This window comes from Lasioglossum baleicum, chromosome 6, assembly GCF_051020765.1.
Source record: "Lasioglossum baleicum chromosome 6, iyLasBale1, whole genome shotgun sequence".
Taxonomy (NCBI): Eukaryota; Metazoa; Arthropoda; class Insecta; order Hymenoptera; family Halictidae; genus Lasioglossum; species Lasioglossum baleicum.
In genome coordinates, this window is record NC_134934.1 from 15,926,321 (window position 1) to 15,951,850 (window position 25,530).

Below are 25,530 nucleotides of genomic sequence, written 5' to 3' on the forward strand. Positions count from 1 at the left end.
ACAATAGTACGAATTTCGTGGTAAATCATTTTTCATATATTATAAAGTATACGATTTGTCAACAGATCGATATCTTTTTTCCATTTGTGTCCCGCGGTGTCGCCTTGGGCTGGACCCGGGTTTCGACATAACGAGAGAGAGAGAGAAAGAGAGAGAGAGAGAGATAGAGTGAGAGAGAGAGAGAGATAGAGTGAGAGTGAGAGTGAGAGAGAGTCACGAGACTCAAAAATCATCGTCACATTGCCGAGTGAACGTTGTGAACAGTGAACTGATTCGACGGCAACATATGCATAGGTGGGTGCGTGTGTTTCGCCTTTTATATTTTATTTTCTTTGAATTAACGTCGATCGAGTAGATCCGTTAGTACACTTTCTTGGGTTTCCTTAATCGCATCGCGTCGGATCGGTCCGTCGATCGTTAATCGAATCGCGTTCTTGCGGTTCGGGTGAGGTACACGTACGTACAAGTTTAGCATGTTATTACAGACACTTTTACAGACGATACGGTAGTTTTTATTTTTTTTATGTATATGCTTTTTTCGGTTTGTTTCACCAACGTTATAATCTTTACTTGTTTTTTTTTTTCTTAATCGCTTTACACTATACGCCTGTCTACTAAAACGTTTCAGTCTCTCTGTAATTGAAACGACACCGATGACAACGACGAACATCATGGCATTTTTTTTTTCCTTTTATCCTTCCGTTAATTCTTATTTAGTTATTGTTTAAGTCGCCTATCTCCTTTTCGTAGTTTTGCTTAATTTTATACACGTATAACACACGTTTCCGCGGAGACGAGAGAGAAGCCGCGCCGCCGCCGCGCCGGCTCGTGAGTAATGCCCGCGTTCTGAAAAAGGAACGACGCCGGAAATCAGCTGATAGAAACGATTCTACGGAACTGGAAGACCAAGGAAACTCGTAACAAACCGCGTAGTGTGTACTGATCACCGTGGGATATGCGTTCGATGCAATGAAAACCGCCTTTTATCTCGTGATCCTGCTGAAACGTAGTCTTTTAAGCATAGGACGATTCGCGTTAATCGACGTAGCCGCTCGTAACGAATCGAAAACCGAGCGTTTCGTTACGGTAATAAAGGTAATAGGAGGCCCTCCTCTTAGCGAGAGCGAACTCTTAAATCACTTACAGACAAACACCTTGTCGCAGTCTTTCCGTGAAACGGACTCAAAGGACGTCGTACTCTCACATTTACTTTAAACCAGTGCTGTCCGTACTTTGCTAACGAGTGAAATGGACTTTTCTTACTCCACCGCCCTCTTTGTACGCGCCGAGATGCACAGCGAAACGTTCCTTCTAACGGAAAATTTTATTTACATGGAACATTATATGCGAATAAGTTTTGTCGTAAATGCATAAAATCCGCAGTCTATAGTAATAAGATCTTGTCGGATGAATTGTCTTAACTTTATCACTGCGCGATAAAAGAATATGCACAGAATTGTTCGATTTGCAACAGCGTTAAACAAACAGAACTTGAATATTTTTACTTTTGTCTTTGGTCTAGTCATTTTTGCCATAAATGTATAAAATCTGCAATCTATTAGTAAGAAGATTTTATTGAATGAATTGGCGCAGTGAACATAAAGTTTTGATACATCTGTTCAACAAACTAAACTTGTTAAACAATGTAATGTAACGATAAAATGATTTCAGGCGGCCTATTCGAGGGTGTGGGCGAGCGAACGATGCCGTTGTCGGGCAGCACTGTTTCATAGGATAACATTAACGTGAATCCGCCAACTTCGTCAGGTTTGGGGCGAGTGTAGCCGCTTATAGAGTATAATTAGTTCCATCGAAACAAAATGGCAGTCAGTAAATTCGATCGATCAATTTTCTCTCGAGCGACGCGAGGAAACGTTGGTTGTGATCAGAGCCGTCAGATTCAGACTTGTGTCCCCGCTCTACCGTTCCCCTTCTACGACGCGATTCCCCCACGCTTCCGCTACAACTTCTATCACGTGACTAATCCGTTACTGGCAGAGAGGGGGTAATTCTGCTGTGATCCGGCGACTCTGGTTGTGATCGAATCCTCGCTCGACGGAAGTTATGGCGCGATTGTTTGCGTGTCGCGAGGTCCCTCGAACCGGGAAAACGGAAATGAAACGCGAACAATGGTCATGCGTTCGCGACGGAACGGTTCGAACGAGCTCGCAGTCCGAAGAACACATTAGTTGGGTCAGTACAATTTGTTTGTTTGGGAGTTGACACCGTCACTTATCGACGTAGGCCAGGAACACGAACAGTGGGACTACATGTCTTGAATTAGCCGTGCCGTCACGGCCGTACTATTAATTAATTAACGAAAGACGGACCATAGATTTGTTTTTTTCTTTTGTCGCTTCTCCTCCGTGTCTTTGTCGTTTTGCATTTCTTTTTTCTTTCTTCTTCTCGTTTTTGTCTGATGTTACTTTCTATTTGTTTTACATATCGAGATCAGTTTCGAACGGGGCTGTCGTTCGTTTGTGTTCTTGAATTTCGCGCAGCATCTTTTACGTGGAGGACAGGTTCACCGTAGGTTCTACATTTATTTACACCGCGATCACGAAGTCGCGGACATTTCGTTGGCTGCTGTGACCGCGATCGCACTCCGCCTCGCTTAGCTCAAACGCGTCGGAGAACCCCGAGGGTGGGTCCAGTTTGGGGATGAACAGGCTTCCCGATCCGTCACGCTCCTGGTCCCGATTGGAACAGGAATTGTGCGACTGGTGCTTGGAATTGCCAAACCCGGAGATTGGGCCGAAGTTGGAACGGGTCTCCTCGCCGGTATGACGCGCCAGCTGTAACATCCTAATCAAACACAACCGCGATTAACTTTCTTTCGCGTCCAACAAAATCTTTCTACTGTTACATGGCTTATTACACGGCAGTGTTGGGCAAAAAATTAATCAACGATTGACGACTAAATTTCGACTTCAATCGTTAATCGCAACTAACAATTAATCTCCTAGTTTAGTCGTTAAAATTGCGGTTAACGATTAAATACTTATTAATCGTTAATCGCGGTTAACGATTAAATTTCTACTTCAGTCGTTAATTGCGATTAACGATTATTAATCGTCAATCGGATAATTGATTAATGATTATTGCTGAAATTTCGAAATGAAATACGTAATCAGAACTGTATGAATACTGAAAAAAATGTAAACTGAGTTTAGGTGTATGTATTGTCATTTGGTCCATAATACAAATTCTGTTTACGTGCTTGTTTAAACATGTTTAAACAATCATAATGTATTAATATTGGATATCACAGTATGCGGGAAAGTCTACAGAATCTTTTACTGTAAAGAACATTTCAATATATTTTATAATAATATCACAATATTTGTTCAAAGTTGAAAAATGTCTTTTTTTAAAACTCAATTTACCCAAAAACTGTACGTCTAGGAGAAAAATTAAGGACAGATTTGGAATCAGCTCGAAAAACTTTATAAGAATCGCATAGTGAGAATCGAAATACTTTTTGGCTGTTGGACAGTGCTATTAGACTGCGGATCTTGATGCATTTATAGCAAAATTGAGTGGATGGAATGAAAAATTGTTGAAAATTTTTTAAAGAATTTAAGATGTCAATATATGATTTCTCCACTATTAAAATCATTAAGGGAAGAAATATCATTCAATTTAGTTTCTATTTCTTGCAATCGATGCAGACAATTTTTATTTTGCGTGAAGATCCGCAGTCTACTTATTATTTTCTATTAGAGTATTGTTTGTGAGAATTGCTGTTCTTTTCAATTAATTTGTATTGAGTCTTGTGTTTCCCTCGCAGTAGCAACGCCGTTATGTAAATATATAATTTAATCTAAATAAGTAGATTTAATGTGAGAAATTAATTTGCAAAAGGGTGAAATTGATTTGCAAAAGGTTGAATTTAAAAGATTCACAATTCTCAAAGATATGCAGGGTGTGGCCGGTACAACCGATTCTACATGTAAAAATAAGTCGAAAAGAAGGAATAACATTTTTTCGTTTGACGCTTCGTTTTCGAGAAAATCGAGTTTAAAATTGGTGAGAGCTCGAAGTTTTCGCTCATTAGTCGTACAGTAAGCGTGCTGTGAGGAACTGTGTGAAAGCTAAAATGGATGCTGTTCCTGGAAGTAACTAGAATGTCTCTGACTACTAGTATACCTGAAATACTTCATGGTTACGTTGTATAATTATAAACCTTATTAGAAGACATGAACAGAAAAGTTTTAAGTGCAAATTTTGAACATGTAGAGTAAAAGTTGTGCACTGGACAAAATTGCGCTAAAATTTTTGTTGGAACTTGTAGTTAACACTGTCATCTTTCTGTATTTGCAAAAACCGGCTGCTCGAAAGTGCTCTTTTTTTTGTAAGACCACTATGTAAATGCACAATGAAGCAACGTCATGCGTGCTTTCTTTTGATTTGTTTCAGGGTTGTGGCTAAATTTTACTGAACTTTCTATGTTTTTTTCGCTGTGTCATGTTATATCTAATTATGTATTATAGATTTTCATCCGTAAATAAATAAACTCATGATTTGTAAGTTGTACATTGAAATAAATTCGAATTTTTAAATATGAAAATTTTTTAGAGAAAAAAACAATTCTTTGGATTCGCTATTTTGTTTTTTAAACTTCTAAGTTCAGATTCGTAATCGACGAACCCAAAAACCCTCGTGTACCAATTTTTGTTCAATTTTGTCCAGATTGAAGCGAGTTTTGAGGTTTTGACCACGATTTCGCCGTTTGGACACACGGTGCGTCGCGAGTAAGTAAATCCGAGCGCTGCTTTAGTATATGCACAAAGTAGAATTGGTTGATCATGGTCAGACGCGACAGACGATTCCTACGCAATAGCACGTGTATTCGCTGCATTTTCAAACTCGATTTCCTCGAGAACGAAGCGTCAAACGAAAAACTATTATTCCTTTCTTTCGATTTATTCGTACACGTAGTTGCCCGGTTGTACCACGCGTCCGGCCACACCTTGTATATGTATGTGTGTATAGATGGATTGACTCTTACTTGGGTCTTCCCCGTCCAGGAAACGATTTTCTCTCAAAAATCGGTGAGGGTTCTGTAGACGTGCTAGATTCTGGTCCATGGTACAGGAAGTCTGTAAATAGAAAACCATCCGGTTTGCTTGAATGATCCGCCCCTATGCGTACTATCTCCTCGATTCCATTCGTTTCACGACAATAACAAGCTTTGTGAATGCTCGGTCATATTATCGGTGCACTCTAACGAATGTAGACAGGCAACAGGAACAGACTTCCGGTGGTACTGCGGTGCGTGGAAGAAGATCTCGTGCCTCTCCTCCTCTGATTTTTGTTCGAGATGCTGTCAATTATTCGTGACGCGGCTAAAAATCCATGTCCTTGACAGGTATCACGGCGAACCAGTGTCGCCAGATTAAGAATTCTCTCCCACCCTGCCCCTTCCCCTTCTACGAGTATTCTACGTGTATTGGCAGAGAGAGAAAGAGAGAGGGGGTAACTGTATTCCCCTGGTCTGGCGATACTGCGGCAGAGGCCAAGGCCTGCTAAAGACAGCATTCAAGCGACAGCACGAATAACTGATGAAGATTTTAGGTATGCACGGTTTTTGTACGAGATCCTAATGAATTTCTTATTATTTATTATGTTTGTTCAACGTTATGCAGGGTGTTCACATTTGAAAACTTTCCAGCCGAATATCTCGAAAAGTATGAAAGATATTAAAAAAGTGTAAAACACGTGTCCAAGGATTTCGAGGAGGAAAGAGGGGGGCAGTATCTTTATTTGGGTGGCGTTTTCAAGGTCAATTGAAGGTCAACTTTGTTTTTTCACATGGAAACCTAGATCTTTTATTATATGGGATCTTATTGTACGTAAAAAGACCAGCAATTTTCGTAGGATAATTTTTTTATAAAAAATAAAGTTGACCTTCAAATGATCTTGAAAACGCCATCCAAATCCTTGGTTTTACACTTTTTTAATATCTTCCATACATTTCGAGATACTCAGTTGGAAATTATTCAAATGAACACCCTGTATATTATTATATATAGCGAGAATTTTTCCAATATCAGAAAATCGCCAAAATCGGAGGTGGCTACCTTTCGCTGATCATTTCTGCCCTTTCGTAATGGTTCGGCGGCTAGTAATTTCAATAATTGTACAGCCATCCGAGAATTTCCGTGCAAGAGAGGCTGACAATGACAATGATCAAACTCCACGATGCTAGTTAGGCGAAACGGTGCGGTATATATCGAACAGTATACAATAGTCGCGGGTCGCAACAGTCCCGCAAGTCCCGAGAAGGAGAGGCTACGCGGATACAGAGAGAGAAGTGGCGGAGAGACAGACAGACAGATCCAGACAAATCGGAGAGATATCATGAAGAAAAAGAACAACCAAAAAAAAAAACAAACAAAAGAAATAGAAAGAGACAGAGTAGGCATAAACCGATTTAAAAGGATGAAAGACTGCATACTGTGGACTCGCGAGTCGGCCGCAGACACCGAGTGGTGCGAATCGACGAGGTGATTGGAAGACTCGGTTCGGCTGCTGGTCCCGACTTCCGTGTCGCTATCCGAACCCAGGGTGTCGTATTCCTCCGACTCGGACTTGCCCTGACTGACTTTCCGCGTTTTGTGCAACGGCGCAGAGGACGAACGGCCTCCGCGCACCTTAGTGTACCGGTTGCAATCCGACTGCAATCAGACGGAATTGTTTTTGTCGATGAATTGGCACATCGCACGAGGAAAAACGAGGAGACGCGCCACACCGATCTTTCGCTCAATCCTCCACTCCTTCTACTCATACAGTTAGGCTACAGCCTCTAGATCAGAGCCATCGTCGATTCAAACTGACGCGTAAGTATATGAGTTAACCTAGCCTTTGTTGATAGTTGTTACTTTTGATTTTTGAACTGAAACAATGCCTGACAAGCTGAACTGACAGCAACAAAGTATTAACGCATTTAATTACGAGTTTAATAGTATATCGAGAAACAAGTTTTTTAAATTCAAATAATGATCTTCAGTGTTTTTATTTGTGAATCGCTAACGATAGCACAGCAACGCGTAGTCATGGGACGTGATAAGAAACTGAAGCTATACTTTTGTTAGTCAGTTCTATTCCGTCTCTGTTACAACCTGATATTACTCGAGATGAACAAACTTCCTATCGATCGAAGAACTTTCGAACAATAGTGAATGGGCGACTTCTGGTTACAAAGCGAAATTATAGTTCTATTTAAGGGAGCAATGTTGATTCAGCCAGGAAACGCGCCGGTCAACGACTAATTGTTTGCTCAACGTTAACATTGGCTTAAATAGGCGAACGAATGTTTTCGTTACTTTTACGAAGTGATCATTTGCATTTTAAGACTACTTTATATTCTACCAATGCAATTATTGGTAAGGGTGGGCGAGCACCCGAAATTTCGGGTTCGGGTCGGGTTCCCGAAAGATTATAAAGTTTGGGTTCCCGAAAGTTTACAATATTCGGGTACTCGAAGTTAAAGTTGGGGCGAGTCTGTGATTAAAGCAGCGATAAATAACTCTGTGCATATTAATCCTTTGCGCTCCGTTTTCGCCGATAATGCGATATTTGAAATATGAACTTTAAAATCACTGTCGCTGCTACGGCGACGCGACTGTTTTGCTTACTACACTCCTCAAAAAAATTAGCTTTCTGATAGCTATGAAATAGTTATGAAAATGAATCTATCATCCCACACAAGGAACGAACGGTTCAATTTCAGTTTGTTTATAAAACCGCGTATAAAAATCCGTACAAAAGCAATTTTTCTGGCCCGAGTAATCCTTCACTTGACGAGTTCCTTTCAAACCGTGAAGACGTGTTTTGCCTTTATCGCTTCTGAATAAAGTTTGTCGATTCATTTCTACATATAAGGTGCAGTTTATTCTAGTTGATAATCTACTATACGCAATATCTTTCGAGAATTCTCGAGCCACAAAGAGTATCAATGGCACTGATCTAGCGACGATCCACACTACGTCTCTATACGCAATCGAATAACGAAAACATGATGTCGCATACGGGTGAATAAATTGATAGTTTGTTTCTTATGCTACAGCTAGACGAGCTATGACAAGAGTTGGCGAGAGATGTGTTGAATGGCGAAATATACATGTAAGAATATATCTTTTTGTTATCGGTGTTGCGGTTCCTCGATGGACTGATCAGGACAGATGCGAAACGAAGCAAGGTGGGACCAGCAGTCACAATGATCGAATTCTCTATGATGCACATCTGTTCTACTCGATCCGGACACGCGCGCCTCTCTACTAACATTGTTGCTAATATTTCTGTAAACGTTCCACGGCGTAACGTGTCTCTCGACATCCTGGATTGCTTCACGGATTAAACAAAAAAAAAAAAAAAATACGAAAAAAATTCAATAAAAACAATGTATCGTCTCGCTAGAGAATTATTTCAGAGAGCTCCCCGGCGAACTGGACGCGAATGTGCACGCGAAACTGTGATCGGGATTGTGCGATGACGCGAGTTAGAGCCAGAGACCGATGCAGCATGCTGATGCGAATTTGTACACCCTTCCTTTATCGTTACGTATCACAGGCTTCTTTTTTTTTATTATTCGTTCTACTTTCTCGGTCAGTCGGGAAACACTTCGGGAGAGGGAAGCGAAGCTTTAAACAGGAACGTTTCCATTCAGATGAGATAAAAGATCGTACGTGTTCTTCCTTTTAGCGTTGCGCAATAACTCGATGATGTACAGAATATTTCACCCGAGACGGTGTTACAAGTTGCCCGGTTTATGCGGAGTACTTCGCAGAAATCGCATATTCTTTGCCGAGCTGTTTTTATAGTAGCACAGACTATTTAATATAGATAGTTTCTAGAGAATGTTTGTTCGAGAGATTTAACGGCGGAATGTTTTTTCAAATATACTGAGTATAGATCTTATTGCAAATGAAATCTTAAGGAACAGAAAGATGAGATCTTTTTTAGAAGAGAGAGAGAGAGAGAGAGAGAGTGCACCTGTGAGCGGGCAACCCAATTTCTCCACTGTAAGTGGATATATAGTCTTCCCTTGCATAGTGTAACTTTTGTCTCTACGGATAGTGTTGCTTTTTTATCCTCCTTTAAGCCAGTAAATAATGCCGTATGTAGACTAATAAGTTAGAAAAATCTCACAAATACGTTGGTAAAAGTTCCGTTTTCTGAGCCTTCGTACTCCGGAGGTAGTAACACTATGCGAGGAAAGACTGTATACAGGGTGCGGCGTAAATTAGTCCCCACGATTTTTCAACCCCTTCGGATGGTCGGACAGAAAAATGTTTCTTACCAAAATTCAATCAGTATTTAACTGAAAAGAAATTGCAATATTTTAAATTGAAAAAAAATCGATATTCAACAAAAAATCACGGTCGCTGTCATATCTTTTAATGGAACTGGGTATTTTTAACTTCGTAATATTGTAGGCGACGTCGAAATGAATTCGACGATCTGCTATACAATGACTTCCAGATGACCTTGAAAAATAATATCGCCATGAATCAATTGCAAGAATATTTGAAATATTTCGACAAAGAGCAGAACTTTGCGTTACACAAGATGGGATGCAGTTCGAAAATTTAATTTAATTATTAATTAATTACATGTACACGTTTAACATTTGTATTTTCAATGTGGCTCCGTATAAATTTGGTTTTTTAACCGACTTCGAAAAAGGAGGAGGTTACTCAATTCGATCTGTACGTGTCTTTTTTTTCCGCTTTTTTTCTATGTATGTTCACCGATTACGTCGAGATGAATGGACCAATCGGAACGAAACCTTTTGCATCTTGTAGAGTATGTTCTCGGGATGGTCCCGTGCAAAAAAATTTTACATTTTTTTTATTAATTACGATTTTATTTGCGAAAATGTAGGGTGGTGATGCCGTTGTGAACTCCGCTGAATGTTAGATATTAGGAACAGTAACGACGCGACGTCGTTACCGTTATCGATTGCGGCTTTCAGATATTTATAAATTACGATTTGGAATGTGACGGCTGACAGAGATAAAAAGTGTCAAATAAAAAAAATTTTATAAAAAAAAAATAAAACCGACTTCGAAAAAACGCACTAAAAAGTATAAAATAATTTCCATTTAATTTATGTGAATACACACGAACTTAAATACAATACAATCTTTTCGGAGGCGGCGCAAAAATGAAAAATTTTCCAAATGACAGATGTTGCTGATTATGATTTCATTGGAATATGGTGGGCTTGGAAGTCAGTAGGTGGGAAGAGAAGATACATTAATATGTGAAAGCATGTAGAGGAATTTAAGGATTTTCGTAATTTCCAGTGTCGAAAATTTTCAATTTTGTGCCGCCTCCGAAAAGATTGTATTGTATTTAAGTTCGTGTGTATTCACATATATTAAATGGAAATTATTTTATACTTTTTAGTGCAGTTTTTCGAAGTCGGTTTAATCTTTTTGTGAGTTAAGTTCTCAAGCAATGTTTACGTTCATTTGTTTACCTCTAAATGCGAGGCGTTGCTACTACGTACCGTCGAAATATTTCAAATATTCTGGCAATTAATTATAGTATAGCAGGTCGTTGAATTCGTTTCGACGTCGCCTACAATATTATGAAATTCAAAATAGCCAGTTCCATTAAAAGATATGACAGCGACCTTGATTTTTTGTTGAAAATCGATTTTCTTTTAATTTAAAAAATTGCAATTTCTTGTCGGTTAAATACTGATTAACTTTGGTACGAAACACTTTTCTATCCGACCACCCGAAGGGGCTGAAAAATCGTGGGGGTTAATTTGCTCCGCACCCTGTATAGAGGCAATACTGCATCGTAGCTGGGACAATAACGAAAGTCGATCGCGTATGCCGAAGTTGGTCAATGTACGAACTTTTATCTCGGATATTTAAACATTTAGAGTTGAAGATAGTCTGCGTGCCTGGACGAAGGAAGGGCATGCGGTGTGCACAAGTGTGTTTTCTCAGTGGCTCGATGCTCGGGTGAATAGATACGATAGGTGAATGGTGGAAAAGCGATCGTGAATGACAAAAGCAAACTGAACGGTGGACGATACCTCTCGTAATTGAAGAGTGTCGGCGGTGGAGAGACGAGGATCGTGATAGACGAAGGTCTGAAGTGGCGCGGCAGAATTACATCGACTGTCGCCTCCTGGCGGGACACTCGCCTCCAGCTGGAACGTCGCGTACGGGTATATGTCCTCCGAGTATTCTGCAATCATTTTCCAATGTGAGTTCTTTATCGATCACCGATTCAGATTCTCCGTGCATCAAAACTCTCTCGCTGATTCGCTATACTATGACTAGACTACGGATCTTTATGCAAATTCTACATTCTGAGCACCGATTTCACACATGACAAATGAGACAATCTTTCATTTCAATGTCAAGTCAAAATCACCCGGACTTTTACAAACACTGCTACGTACGCTAATGCTCATAAGTGTTTAGGCACTCTCAATAAGAGCATAAATCAAATAAAAACTCAGGAAAAATGTGACAAAAAAATGAAAAACTAAAAAAATCAAGGTGACCTTGATATCTCCTCTATGGCTCCAGCCACGCAGAAAATGGGGTGGGCAATAACTATGTCCACCTTGAATATATCCGTTATTTGTAATAATATAGAAAAATGTTATGAACAAAATTCACCCTGTACACCCTGTATACAATTGAACTGCATTTTAGATAAGTATTTCATTTAATTCTAATGTTTTTCGGTAAACACAATTCTGTACCAATAATCAGTGTTGGACAATAAGTAAATTTATTTAAAAAAATAATTATTTAAATAAAAATTTAAATAACAATTTATTTGTTATTTGGATATTCAAATAAAAGGTAAAAATAATTATTTATTATTTGAGCAAGTCTAAATAGAATTATTTCAAACAATAAAGTTAATTGTTATTTACAAATAGAATTTCAATTATTATTTGTATTGACAAATAATAAATAAAATTGTATTTTTTTAATAGGCAGCTAGGCCCACCAGACAAAAAACGCGCATGTGTTCATTGTTCATTGTATATGTATACAAAATACAAGAAATAAGAGAAGACCAAAAACTGTTTATTTGATTTCCACCTCAATGCACAAATAATAAATAATCTTTTATTTGCAGATAAGAAATAATAGATAGATCACTTTTGGAATTATCTAAATTCATTTAATTTAAAGCACGTTTATTTATTATTTAAAATAAAATTTGCCCAACACCGCCTAATAATACATAAAAAGAGGAGTGCTTAAACACTTATGAGCGGTAGTGTATATCTGACTATTTCTGAAATCAGACGATTTCAAGGTAAATCCAATGACCTACTCGGTACTATGACTTCTAGTTGATCTAAGAAGTTTTTGGTGCGTGCGATCTAGCACGAGTAGAAATTAGTTTATGTTATCGGCGCACAGGTTTGATCCAAAATGAAGAGAAAGCAATTTTGCAATTTAAAAGATTTTTCTCAACGTTTCGATCCAGGTATGGATCATCTTCAAGAGAATTTTGCGTCTGAAAAATACTGAATATTGTACTGAGTGCTTCACAAGATCAATAATAACCACAACATAATTTTTCACCGTACTTCCTATGTGTAAATTGTTTATAAGTGTATAAATTTTCAACTGAATTCCATGCTGGCACGAACTAAACTGAAAAATTGAGAATAATCTTTTAAATTGCAAAATTGCTTTGTCTTGATTTTGGATCGAACCTGTGCGCCGATAACATAAACTAATTTCTATTAATTCGTTACGATCGACAAAACGGAATATTGATCTAAGTTAACGAAGTCGTCACACAAGACACCATCAGACTATAGGCATTTAAAAAAGTTACTTATTCCACCTAGAAGTATGCCTATCTATTTCGGAGAAAGCTCAGTCGGTCACTTTATAAGAATGACTCTGTATATTGTATAATATATGAACCGTTTTAGAATACGTTCGCTATCAAATAGTATTCGGTGTTATTCGACACGTTCGAATTTCGTGGGCAAAATCGAGTGTAGTTTCTATTTACCTGGGATCTTCTCGAGGGTAGCCATTTCGTGTATGGGCGATCGAAGCGGTTTGCGCACAGTGGCGTAGTACTGCTCACGCTGCTCCATGTTTTGTTTATTGTCTAAAGCGGCGGCGGTTTGGGCGTCATGGAGGCTCGCGATTTCCCCTATAAACGGACCTACGGTCATCGTCATTAACCGATTACGGCCGCGCAATACACACATGCGTGTCGCAAATGTAATACGAGTATGTAATAGGAGTTACGAGCCACGGAAATGGTGGGATCTACTAACGTTTCCGGAAACAGTAAAAGACGGCGCCTGCGGCGGTGATAATAGCCAGGGAGCACAGTATCAGCGGGATAATCAGTTTCAAATCCGAGTAGACCGAGTTATGCGGTGGAATTAACAGATCGATCTCCTCGGCCGGCACCGTGCTGCTGGTGTGAGATTGCAATGTCGTTATTCTGTACTCAGCAACCGAAAAGCCCGCGTTATTGTGCGCTCTTATTCGTATGTCGTAGGGCGTTCCAGATTGCAGCTCGCTCAGCGTGTAGGTCTTTTGTACCTGAACAACCAATAGTACATACTTATCACCAGGAATCACGTGGATTTGCTTGCGTCGGTTAATCGACCGTTATACATCATCTATTGACTTGGCCACGAACACCACCCATTCACTCACTCGCCCTGCATCGGCAAATTTATCTCTTCGAGGAGAGCCTGCTTAATAGACTTGGGATCAAAATCTCAAAGTTGTGCGATCATTCCGTCAGGTTGCGCATTCGGCCCAAAATTTGGAAATTCAGGCAAAATATTCTGAGACACCGAGCGACAAATATGAAAAAATTCAGCATAAAACATACAATAAAAATTTTTCAATAAAACTCCCATCGTTTTATTGTGCTCACGAGGCAATGCGAAACAATTTCTCGAAAAATTTATGGTATTCGAGTCGATTTCAATCTTTCTTTCATTTGTTTGAAAGCAGAACGTGGTTCTAGTGGAGCAGGAATGTTGATTCCGTTTTGAAAAAGTTAAAGTTGTAGCAAATTTTAAATTACAAATTTTAAATGCGCTTTCAATCTCTTGGATAATACAAATTAAGGGAACATTTTCCGTTGAACCACTGATGCTAAATCAAAAAAGAAAATCGATGTCCTTCGAATTGGACATTTTCCGGCGGTGTGATCGTGAAAAATATTACTACTATATCTCCCAGGGTACCTCGATGTTATTCGACACCAACGTCCAGATGTCTTCGCCGATTCTCCGGTACTCGAGCTCGAAATATGTGATCGGACAGCCGCCGTCGTTCCACATGCCCAGATGAAGAGTGATCCAGGACACGTTCACCGTCACGAATTTCTCGCTGTTGCTCGGCGAGTCGTCCGGCTTTGATCCCTTGGTAGTCGCTTTCACGATTTCGCTCGGCGATCCCATACCGATCCGATTGTACGCGGTCAAATACATCTGATAATCGTTCCCGCACCAGAGCGGCGACAACACGAAACTGTTGATTTTGTGGGAAACCTTCACCTCCTCCCATTCACCAGCCTCCCGTTTGTAGTGTAGAATGTAACCCCTGATTGGGGCTCCACCGTCGTCGCCGTTCTTCCACTGGACGTTGATCGAATCACTGGTAGCGCTAGTGGCATGGAGCAACGGGGATGCCGGCGGAACTGCAAAACGATTCGTGACGAAATTATCATTTTAACCACCTCGCCATTTCACCAGCAGCGCGACCTGTTCTCTCCCGCCCTACCTCCCGCGGCTCTCTCAATCGAATTAATACGTTTCCGTTTCCCCGACGAATTTTCCCGCAACTCGCAAAGGATTACGCGGACAAGCTTTATCGATTCGATCCTATACGCGACCGCACATTGCACCGAATGGCCATTTTAGCTGGAAAAAAGTCACGTCAGATAATAGATATATGTATTCTTCTTCGGGAATGTTTACTCACCCTAATTACATGTAATTATTCATTTAACAGCGATATGAGCATCGAAATCAATACGTGAAAACAGTCGTTACAGAGAAAATTGTGTCAGAGCAGTAAATAAGAATCTTTAAGCTTCTATGCACGATTTTCTATATTGGTATAAGTAAATGTCGACATTAATGTTCGCAAACTAGCAAGTCTCGATGAATTCCACCTTGAAATTACTTTTGCGTTAAGTTCAAATTATACAGAAGTGATTCCGATGAAGATCAGCTGCTAATATGTGCTATAATTTTTTCAAAAATGTTCTTCGCGATTCAAATTACAGTAATGCCACCATAATAAGTTTATCTGAGACGGGCAGCTATTTTTTTGAGCTTCAAAGGCCGAGCCGAACGTAGAGAAGAACAGCGCGTGTAAAGAGAGACCACACACACACGCTGCGACTCTCCGCATCTCTTTCTTTCCCATACGCTGTCCTTCCTTGCGCCCGAAACTTCCATCGTCAATTAAACCAGCAAATACAGTTGAAATGATATTGTGTTTCGTCTTCTTTTAATCAGAAAAATGCCACGAATATATTGATAAAAGTTTCATAAAAAAATAAGTAATAATATAAAATATTAAATATTGGTGTTACATTGTGAGGTCGCACGGACCTTTGAACTGTGCCGACGACTGCGATTCTCCGCATTACATTAGTAGTGGTTAGGGTTGCCAGAAATGTTTTATCCAAATATAGAAGAAGTAGTGAAAACTGCAATTATGTATATATGAGATAGGCTCAAAATATAGGAGTTGAAGTAAAAGAGGTGCACAGCACATTTTAAACTTTTTTATTTGAACAAAGATTTTTGAAAATTCCTATAGGTACGTAAAGGTCAAGTTCAGATATAGAAGACTCATATCAAATATAGAAGATCTGACAACCCTAGTAGTGGTTCACACCGATATACCCGAGCCGAGATCAGATTACTAAAGTGGGGAGAATATTTTTTCTGCGTTTATCTGCTACAGCTTTTATGCGTTTATAGAGGATTTACTGTACCTTGGTTCACGTATGTCATAGTTCAAGGGAAAGTAGAGAGCACGCAGTCTCAAAGTTTGCCATTTTGGCCAATTTCTACGAAAATTACCTTCGCTAAACAATTTATATCACGTTTGTTGCGGACAGAATGGCGTTTTTCGTGTTCTTTACAGTTTCGACGTCCATAAACGCATTTAGGAATTTCCTCTTGTAAAATGTTTATCGTAATGTTTCTTCGAGAAACTTCTAGCCACGATCTCGCGATTCGGACAACACTGTAGAATGTCTCAACAGTTCGAGGGATTCTATAAATATATTCACGATCGTACTTTCGTATTTTTTCTGATCTCGACTGGTTATTCTTCTCCATTCGAGAGAGTTCGCCGTTGGTAACAGTTCAAAGAGGAAACGGGTGAAAAGAAGAATTCCAGTTAATAAGATGATCTTCGTATTCCTGCCGTTTCTACTCCTGAGGGTATGATACTTCTTAATTGTGTAATTTCTTGGCTCGACTGTTTGAAGATATTTTACGTTCTTTGCTTGAACGAAGAGCAACGATAACGAAGACTGCGCGCGGTAGTGGGAATTGTTCTTACAGGTTAAAAGGTCCCTCGAGAAATACCGAAAGCGTTGAAACAGTGCGAATGCAAATGGCAGAGGCTCGGAAGGTTAATTCTCATTGAATTTTTCGACGTTGGAATTTCGACACGGATACCTTGCACGGTTAAACGATGCGTGATGTCGTCGGAACCATGACGGTTCTCCACGTAGCACGTGTAATTTCCGCTGTCGTCCCTGTGAAGATCCATGATCTGCAGCGAACCATTCTGTAACAAGGACACTCGCGCTGACGATTTCACCGTTTGGCCCCATTGTTTCCACGTCACCGACGGTTCTGGCTTCCCGACGCTTTGGCACGGCAACGTTACGTCCTGCTTCCATGGAACCACCAGCACCGTGCCGAAAGAGTATATCGCTGCTCGGACTGTAATAATCCTCAGCATTTGTTCATGTTTCGACGTGATATGGTTTTTCTTTCTTAACCCTGGAACGACACTGGTGGGGTCGCCGGCAACCCCACCGAATTTTTATTTTTATTTTAGAGTTAGAGTCGCGCGCGCGTTCAATATCGTCAGTTATTAGCGACTACTGTGCGGTTCGTTGGGTCTTCAAGTTCTAACTAGATTTCTCTTTGACCGTGGTTCCTCAGGTAGAAGATATTGATTAATCAGATTATTAATATTCAATTCCTTTTGGGCACAATTTCGTGTTAAATAGTTTAGGGGATGATGAAAATGATTCTTTTGGATATTTTGATTGCTTTCATAAGCGTTCGTGTCGCCGGTAACCCCACAGCGTCTTTAACGTAACGAGACTGTATCTTATCCGCTTATAGCATTTTGAGTAAATGATATATTATTTTTTTCAAATTTATAGATATATGACAGATTTATCATTCTCGTTCAAGATTTATCAGTGTCGTTCTAGGGTTAAATCTTTACTCGATTTTAATTGATTAAATTGTTTCCCATGAAAAGTTCGTCGTAATTTCAATAATTTGAAAATAATAATCTTTGAGAACATTTTTCTGGAAGATGGTCTACAGGGTGTTTCGTTTATCAGATAACGGAAATATCTTGTGACGCACCGAAGTTACAAAAAAAATTTGTTTACAAAAGTTGTTCGGTATGAAAGGTACAATCATATAGTTTAATTCTTTTGTGAACTAGAATTGCGGGGAGGCAGGATTTCAAAGTCAAATTAAGTTTTTTAAATGGTATGTCCTATTTTTTATACGATAGATCGATAGAGTATCAAATTCTGAGTATAAAAGTGTTAAACCTCATATGTCCTAAACCTAATAGTTAACGAGATATTATCCAAAGAAGAAAGAAAATTGTTTCGATAATATGTATCTGGTTAACTGTAGGGCATACGGAGGTCAACACTATTATACTCAGAACTTGATACTCTATCGATCTATGGTATAAAAAAAAAATAGGACATTTTATTTAAAAAAGTTAATTTGACTTCGAAATCCCCCCCTCTCCACCATACTAGACCACAAAAAATTAGATTAGATGATTGTACCCTTCATACCGAACAATTTTTGTAAAAAATTTTTTTCGCAACTTCAGTGCGTAGATATTTCCGTTATCAGATAAACGAAACACCCTGTATATGAAATGATGTACAGGGTGTGACCGGACGGGTGATACAACATGTAAAATGAAGTCGAGAAAAATTTTTTCAAATGACGCCTCGTTTTCGAGAATATAGACTTTTCGGGTTCGCGTGCTTCAGTATACACAGGAAGTAGAATCGGTTGGTCATGGTCAGACGCGTCAGACGATTCCACTGCAATAGCACGTGTATTCGCTGCATTTTCAAATTCGATTATCTCGAAAACGAAGCGTCAAACAAAAAAATATTACTCCTCTTTTTCGACTTATTTTTAAATGTATTACCCCCCGCTGCTCGGTTGGGCCACACGTCCGGCCACACCCTGTATTAGGTCGTTCGGAAAATCAGTTCGTTTTCTCACCGCTTTACATTGAAAACCACGTAACACCTTTGTCAGATTTTTCGAATATTTTAAATATTCCGTTTTGTCGATCCTGACGAATTAATAGAAATTAGTTTATGTTATCGGCGCACAGGATCGAACCTGTCTAACAAATGGAAGCAATGCCACTTGTACAAGAAAACCGACATGACTTTCCGAACGACGAAATAATGATCGAACGAATATAATATAAATAAATATTTTCGAGAGTATACTCACCCTCACTGGAAGGGGAGATGGTGATGGGCTGCGTTCGAGGTCCCTCGCCCACGGAGGTAACAGCGGCGATACTGAACTCGTACTGATTCCTCTTCTGCAAACTTTCGGCCTGATAGCTGGTCTGATGCGGTTGCAGCGAGCGTTTATACCATTCTCCCTCCGGGCCGACTCCGTGGATATGAACGTTGTACGTCGTGATGTTCCCATTGCTTCGGAGGGGTGGTTGCCAGGAGACAATAATTGATGTCGCTGAGCTGACGACAGCCTTGACGCCGGCCGGTACATCGGGCAGGTCTTCCTTGGTAACGCAATAGAGGGGCGAGGAGGCAACACCATCACCAGCTCTTGTCGAAGCCAACACTTGGACAGAGTAATTCGTGTACTTGCCCAACCCGTGGATCGCGACAGTCAACGCGTTCGTGATCGTCTCCGACTTGGTAGTCTCCGTGAGCGCGTCCATATTCTCCCATATCACCTTGTAACCGTTCAAGATCCCGTTCAGACTGTAGTCGGGTGGCGCCTCCCACGAGACCTGCAGTGATTGCGAGGAGAGCGCCGTGCACCGTATACCTTGGGGCGGGCTGCTCGGCACTAAGGACATTTCGATGGTGTCAGAAATCAATTACGTTTGTCTATCGAGCCAGGACCAGGTGGAACAGTTCAGCCCGGTACATGACGGAATCTTTAACGCGTGTATACAATCCGACCGCGAAATATTCTGACGCTTGCTCATCTTTAACGCGTGTATACAATCCGACCGCGAAATATTCTGACGCTTGCTCATCTTTAACGCGTGTATACAATCCGACCGCGAAATATTCTGACGCTTGCTCATCTTTAAAGCGTGTATACAATCCGACCGCGAAATATTCTGACGCTTGCTAATCTTTAACGCGTGTATACAATCCGACCGCGAAATATTCTGACGCTTGCTCATCTTTAACGCGTGTATACAATCCGACCGCGAAATATTCTGACGCTTGCTCATCTTTAAAGCGTGTATACAATCCGACCGCGAAATATTCTGACGCTTGCTAATCTTTAACGCGTGTATACAATCCGACCGCGAAATATTCTGACGCTTGCTCATCTTTAACGCGTGTATACAATCCGACCGCGAAATATTCTGTCGCTTGCTCATCTTTAACGCGTGTATACAATCCGACCGCGAAATATTCTGACGCTTGCTCATCTTCAACGGAATATCATTAGACAGTACCTTACGGTCTGCAATCCCGCGGGATAGATGAGGATAGATCTATTTGAATCCCGCGGGGTCCCGGAGATCCCAGGATTTAGTTCATCAATCTAATATATTGTATTTAAGCGGTTACGCCACCCTGAGGCGGCCGAAAGACATCAAAGTTTACGAATTTCTTTCTACGAAACTAGGAATGTGACAATTATTTTATCATTATATATGGTTAGGGCATACATTAAAGAATCTATTGTGTAGATTCCATAAAAAAATATTGAAAAATGGCCGAGTTATCCGTTGTCCTGCAGTACTCCTCCGTGTAACGGATTGTGATGCCCACGATCATCAGAAACTAAGAAACTCATGATTTTATTGTTCCTTCATAAAATATCTATCATGTAGCATAGGGATTTCAAGAAAAAATCATTTCTGTACAAATGCGACAAAAGTGAAAATGAACATTCAATTTTTACCAAAAAAATCAAACTTTAAACGATTGTTATAAACAATTGGGATATCGTATCAAGAAATCCTATGCTTCGCGATAGATAATGTTATTAGAATTATGTGTATCAAATTGGATCTAGCAGACTAAGATTGGTCCAGCGGCCCCACCCATAATTTTTATCGATATTGTGTGGAAAACAATGGTTTTAGGTTGAAACTAAACCCATTAAAACGAAAACGAAACCCCGTAAAATTTTAAATCGCTAACCCTTCGTGTAAGGATGATATGAGGGTGAATAATTTTAACTGTATCAGTTTTTAATTACCTCCTTCATATCATACATTTTTTTCACTATTGTGATCAAATTATTAAGGGTAGAAAAAATCATTTAATTTTTTAGGGAATTGCAAGCAACCCTTCGAGTGATCACTTCCAAAAAATTCAAGAACAATGTTCGATTGCTTATCTAACATATAAAAAAGTTTCAAAATGGTCGGATTGGTGGAACGTAGTTCAATATTGAAAAACAAACGAAATTACGTCATTATAATGGTGTAATGTACAGTGCAGCGTTTCTTACGACTCTAATTAATAATTCTTATCAGGATATTAAATCGGACGTATAGTTTCCGAGATATTTGTTACACCAGTCGTAAAAATGTAGTTTCGAGATAAACGCAAAAGAAGGAAAAGTGCGACTTGGAAACGCGACTACCTGCGCGGAAACGGCGACAGCCGCACGAACTCCTAAGCACTGTAACTTCGCTATTTTTGGGAGCAGTTGCATCTACCATGGCTTAAATTATTCCCTGAACTCTAAATTAAAGGAAAATTAAAAAAAAAATCGATTTTTTTCAATCTCAGGGTGGCGTAACCCCTTATCCCTTAGCACGCGAATGGTGACTCTGAGAGAGGCGCCACTAAAAATTACTCTACCATTCTTCAAAATATTGTTTAGATTATTAAATATGTATGAGGTAGTATATCAATATCATATTCATAAAATTTTAGAAATCATAGGGAAGAAATGTATAATTTTCGAGTTCAAATAGCTCCGAGTGCACAAAGGGTTAATAAAGAGACAAATTTTACTTAACGAGATGAGCATCTTTAATGATAGTAATGAAAATTTATTAAAAAATACAAAGGAAATCTAAATGCTGAAATTCAATTCTGAAATTAAGAACAAAATCCCCCAATTCTGAAAATTGCAAACTTTATGAAGAGATATGCCGGTACAAAAAAGAGCAATGAACGACCACCCCCCTGCTGTATTTCTACACGAAGAACGTGACATGCTGTGTGCTAATACCAGGTGAAATTGCTTGCAAAGCTTCTGTTGAAACTAATTTTAGAAATGTCCGTTGTGTGCTGCAGACGGGTGAGAATTTTATGCGACTGGAACTGAAATAAGCTTCGCCGTGACAACTTTGTAAAATACAGAAGAAAGAGTGACGAATAATTTTATATTTATGGACATGTGAAAAGATTCAATTTGGATGGTAGATACGGGTTCGATCATTACTGTCGTTGCGTATAAAACGAGAAATTGAGAAACGTGTAGCATCAAATACGTGAAGAGAGTACAATGGTTTGAACGGGTATTGACTACAATGGAAAGATTTACATTATATTCCATAAAAGCCGAATGAATAGCATACCGTAATTTCATACCAGAGCAACTTAGATGAAATGTATGGTTTCAATGCTGAAGTTGAAACTGTCCAATATGTTCGAATATTGTTCAATGATTATATAATATGTACCAAATACTGTGATTTTCAGAAGCTAGTTTATATTTGTAGCAAGCAAATACAGCAAGCAATGGTCAGAAATGTTATTGTAATCGAAAACACGCTGGTCCAACAAATGTTGAGATTCGATTTGCTTTGGAAAGTTCCCTATTTCCTTGTAGCGTTCTACATTTCCAATTTATTTCGCGGGTACACTCCGCGACAAAACTGCAAGATTGTATACAGGGTAAGTCGCCTAAGACTCAGTGTTAATGTTGAAACTATTCTTTTTTAAAAGCCATGAAGTAGGTCTAGAAGTAGGTATTTATTCACTTTGATGAATTTTATTATTAAAATCTGCATAGTTTGAACCCTTAGCACTTGAATGGTGACACAGAGTCACCAGTAAATACAGCGACCGAAATAATGGTAGGTTCACTAGCCGCGTCGGCTGGTTTACTGCTTCTACTTTTATTTTCGTTTTCGGAAGTGTACTGTGGCATTTGTTTTTATTTCGCAAGAATGTGTTCTACACGCTGTGTAAGCAGTTAGTCGACTATCAACAGTATTAGTGTAAAGATGTACCGGTTTCAATAATACTTTGAAAATTATCGAGTACAAGATACGAAATAATCTTAGGTTCACGAAGAAATATTTAAAAATTACTATATTGATAGTGCAATTTTTTGAATCTTTTTGTATGGCAAGTACACAGATTTATAAAGTTTAAAAACTATAAAAAATATTTTATGTACGTTTAATATTATTAAAGCACAATGTAATAAATAAAATGGGGAAATCGATAACTCAACAATATGAGTCTCTCTAACAGAGAAATTGCGAGAAGATTGAAAAGGTCATTAAATGTTACAAACAATTTTTTAAAATTAAAATAAAAATGCGGCAGTAAACAATCCACAGGTCAGCCAAAAAAATTAACACAGAGACAAAGATAAAATTGTTTAAGAAGCACAGCAAAATATGCTTAATGCCTCTAAAATAAATATGAAATTAGATTTGCCAGTTGGTGTTCGACGTGTACAGCAAATTGTGAAATTCGAGTGGGACACTTATATATTCTAAAAAAGCGAAAAAACCTCCGCTAACTAAATTCCGCAAGGAGGAGAGATAAAAGTTTGCAAAATATCATATGTCATGGATCGAAAAGTGGAAGACGGTGATTTTTTCTGATGAAAAAAAAATTAATTTGGACGGCCCAGATGGGTATTAATATTACTGGCACGATCTGCGTGATGAAAAAGTGTAAAAATGACAAAAGTATTATACATGGAGGAGGATGTGTAATGGTTTGGGCTGCATTCGGCTGGAACGGTACGACTCCGATAATGTGGTTCCCTCCAGAAACCAATGCTGAGAAATATCGGGAGCTATTGGAATACGTACTGGATGAATATGGCGACAAGATTGGTGGACCTAATTTAATATTCCAACACGATAATGCAGAAATACATCGTGCAAAAACAATAAAAAACTACTTTGAAAGGGTAAAAGTTGAATTTTTACCCTGGCCAACAAGAAGTCCGGACTTAAATGTAATTGAAAATCTTTGGGGAATATTAGCACGAAAGGTATACGACAATGGAAAACAGTATAGCACTGTTTCAGAATTGAAAAATGGGATTAGAGAGGCGTGGTCTGAAATTAAATTAGAAACATTACAAAAATTAATTGAATCAATTGCACGCAGAATATTTGAAGTTATAAAACACAATGGAGGTTCAACTAAATACTGAATTATTTTTATTTTTCTTCTTTTTAATTTTTTATGTAAAAATACATAATGAACCTATGTTTATTTTGCAGCTAAAATTCAAGTGTTGTAATAGAAGTAATTGTCATTAATTAACATTGTGTTATTCAATTGAGTTGAGTATTTTGTTAATTTTATTAGAATGAATAAATAATAATAAGTAAAATCAACAATACTGCATTAAACACAACATTATGTCAACAAATTGAAGTGAACCTATCATTATTTCGGCCACTGTATTACTGTGCCATTATTTACAATATTGTTGACATTATTAAATATGTTGGTTTTAAATTTAAAAAAAATATGTTGGTATCTAATCTGGCATCTAACTTAATATTTAAGAATTGTATGAGATGCTATATCAATTCCATATCCACAGAATGAAAGAAATATAGAATGGAATTATTCTAGGTCGGAAGAAATGTTTCATTTTCGAGTTGAATTAGCTCCGACTGCAAAGGGTTAAATTGCAGTGTGGCGGCAATTCATTTTTATAACATATAGTTGTATGGTATCGTGAACAGTATTGTCGAATAGTTTCGTCGTGGAGTGTAGACCTTCTCTCGGTTTGGTCGGGCCACCTGTCCAATGTGCGTCCTGCATATTTCCATAGAGTAAAACGTTCTACGATATCTCCGTGGTCAGCCGCTTCCGTTCCCCCTGGTACGTAATGTAATCGAGGGTGAAGAAGTTTTCGGAACAGACCGAAACTTTCTATTATTTCACTATCGTAAACAGTAAACTGCCGTCGCCGTGCCTGGTGCTGTGGCGGCTGCTTGAAAATCTGGGAGTAGATTCGGTTGGCGAGCTGGGTTCGGCTCCCGGAATCTGTTTATTTCGCGCAAGATATCCGTAAGAAACACTCCGTGGCGGAAGTTCGAGGCGTGGAAAGCACTTTGGAGTTTAACCGGGCTGCATTCACGATGCCCGGGATTAAAGAACTTATTTGCAAGCAGATCAGTTCCAGGCAGCCGTACTCGCCCCTCCCCCCGCTTTTGAATTTATTATTTATTCGAAACTCGACCGGATATACGGTGGTTGGTATTCATAGCGGAATCCACGATAGGCCCGCGAGCCTCCAGCATTATTCTGTTCATGAATTTTTGAACGCGGTTCAACCGCATTCGTTAAATCTGTGGCCCTGCTAATACCGCAACCGATCCTCTCCGTCGCGGCGACGCGTACGCTCGCGCTCGGTTCCCGAAACCATTGATCGAGAATCGAATATGCCGGTAATCAAGCCCAGAATATTTACTCGTTAGACATATAGCGTGGCGTAAGTCCATGTTAACGCATTACCGACCGGTGATTATTGCATAATTTTGAAAAATCTATGGTACATGGCTAAACACTTTTTAATGGAACCTTCGATAGCAACAGCAATTTTCATCGTGAACTAACAAGTCACCCTCAATAACGTCATCTGATAGTTTCATTTGAGATTGCAATGTAAAAGAAAATTTCTATACTTTCTTTTAGTACAGCGCACAGTGCGGCATGTAAATGGACATTCGAGACAAAAATCATAACTCCTAAACTAATCAATTTTTGACCTAAGTACCTTAATAATTTTTTAAAGGGAATACAAAGATGCATCGATTAATGCACCAAAAATAT

At 39.1% G+C, this 25,530-nt stretch overlaps 1 protein-coding gene across 5 annotated transcripts in view; it reads right to left on the reverse strand.

Annotated features, from left to right (window-relative positions):
- Positions 1-530: 530 nt before the first annotated feature.
- LOC143209812 (cell adhesion molecule Dscam2) overlaps positions 531-25,530 on the reverse strand; it is a 275,660-nt gene continuing 250,660 nt past the window's right edge. For 2 of the 5 annotated variants that reach the window (XM_076425978.1, XM_076425982.1), the window contains exons 18-26: positions 18,761-19,351; positions 16,691-17,020; positions 14,231-14,685; positions 13,298-13,571; positions 13,024-13,182; positions 11,060-11,214; positions 6,461-6,680; positions 5,012-5,102; positions 531-2,805 (exon numbers count right to left, since the gene is read on the reverse strand). In XM_076425978.1, coding sequence (XP_076282093.1) covers positions 2,547-2,805; positions 5,012-5,102; positions 6,461-6,680; positions 11,060-11,214; positions 13,024-13,182; positions 13,298-13,571; positions 14,231-14,685; positions 16,691-17,020; positions 18,761-19,351 — 2,534 coding nt within the window. In that variant the 3' untranslated portion in view covers positions 531-2,546. The remainder of the gene's footprint in view (positions 2,806-5,011; positions 5,103-6,460; positions 6,681-11,059; positions 11,215-13,023; positions 13,183-13,297; positions 13,572-14,230; positions 14,686-16,690; positions 17,021-18,760; positions 19,352-25,530) is intronic. The other 3 variants (XM_076425979.1, XM_076425981.1, XM_076425983.1) reach the window with 3 other exon arrangements.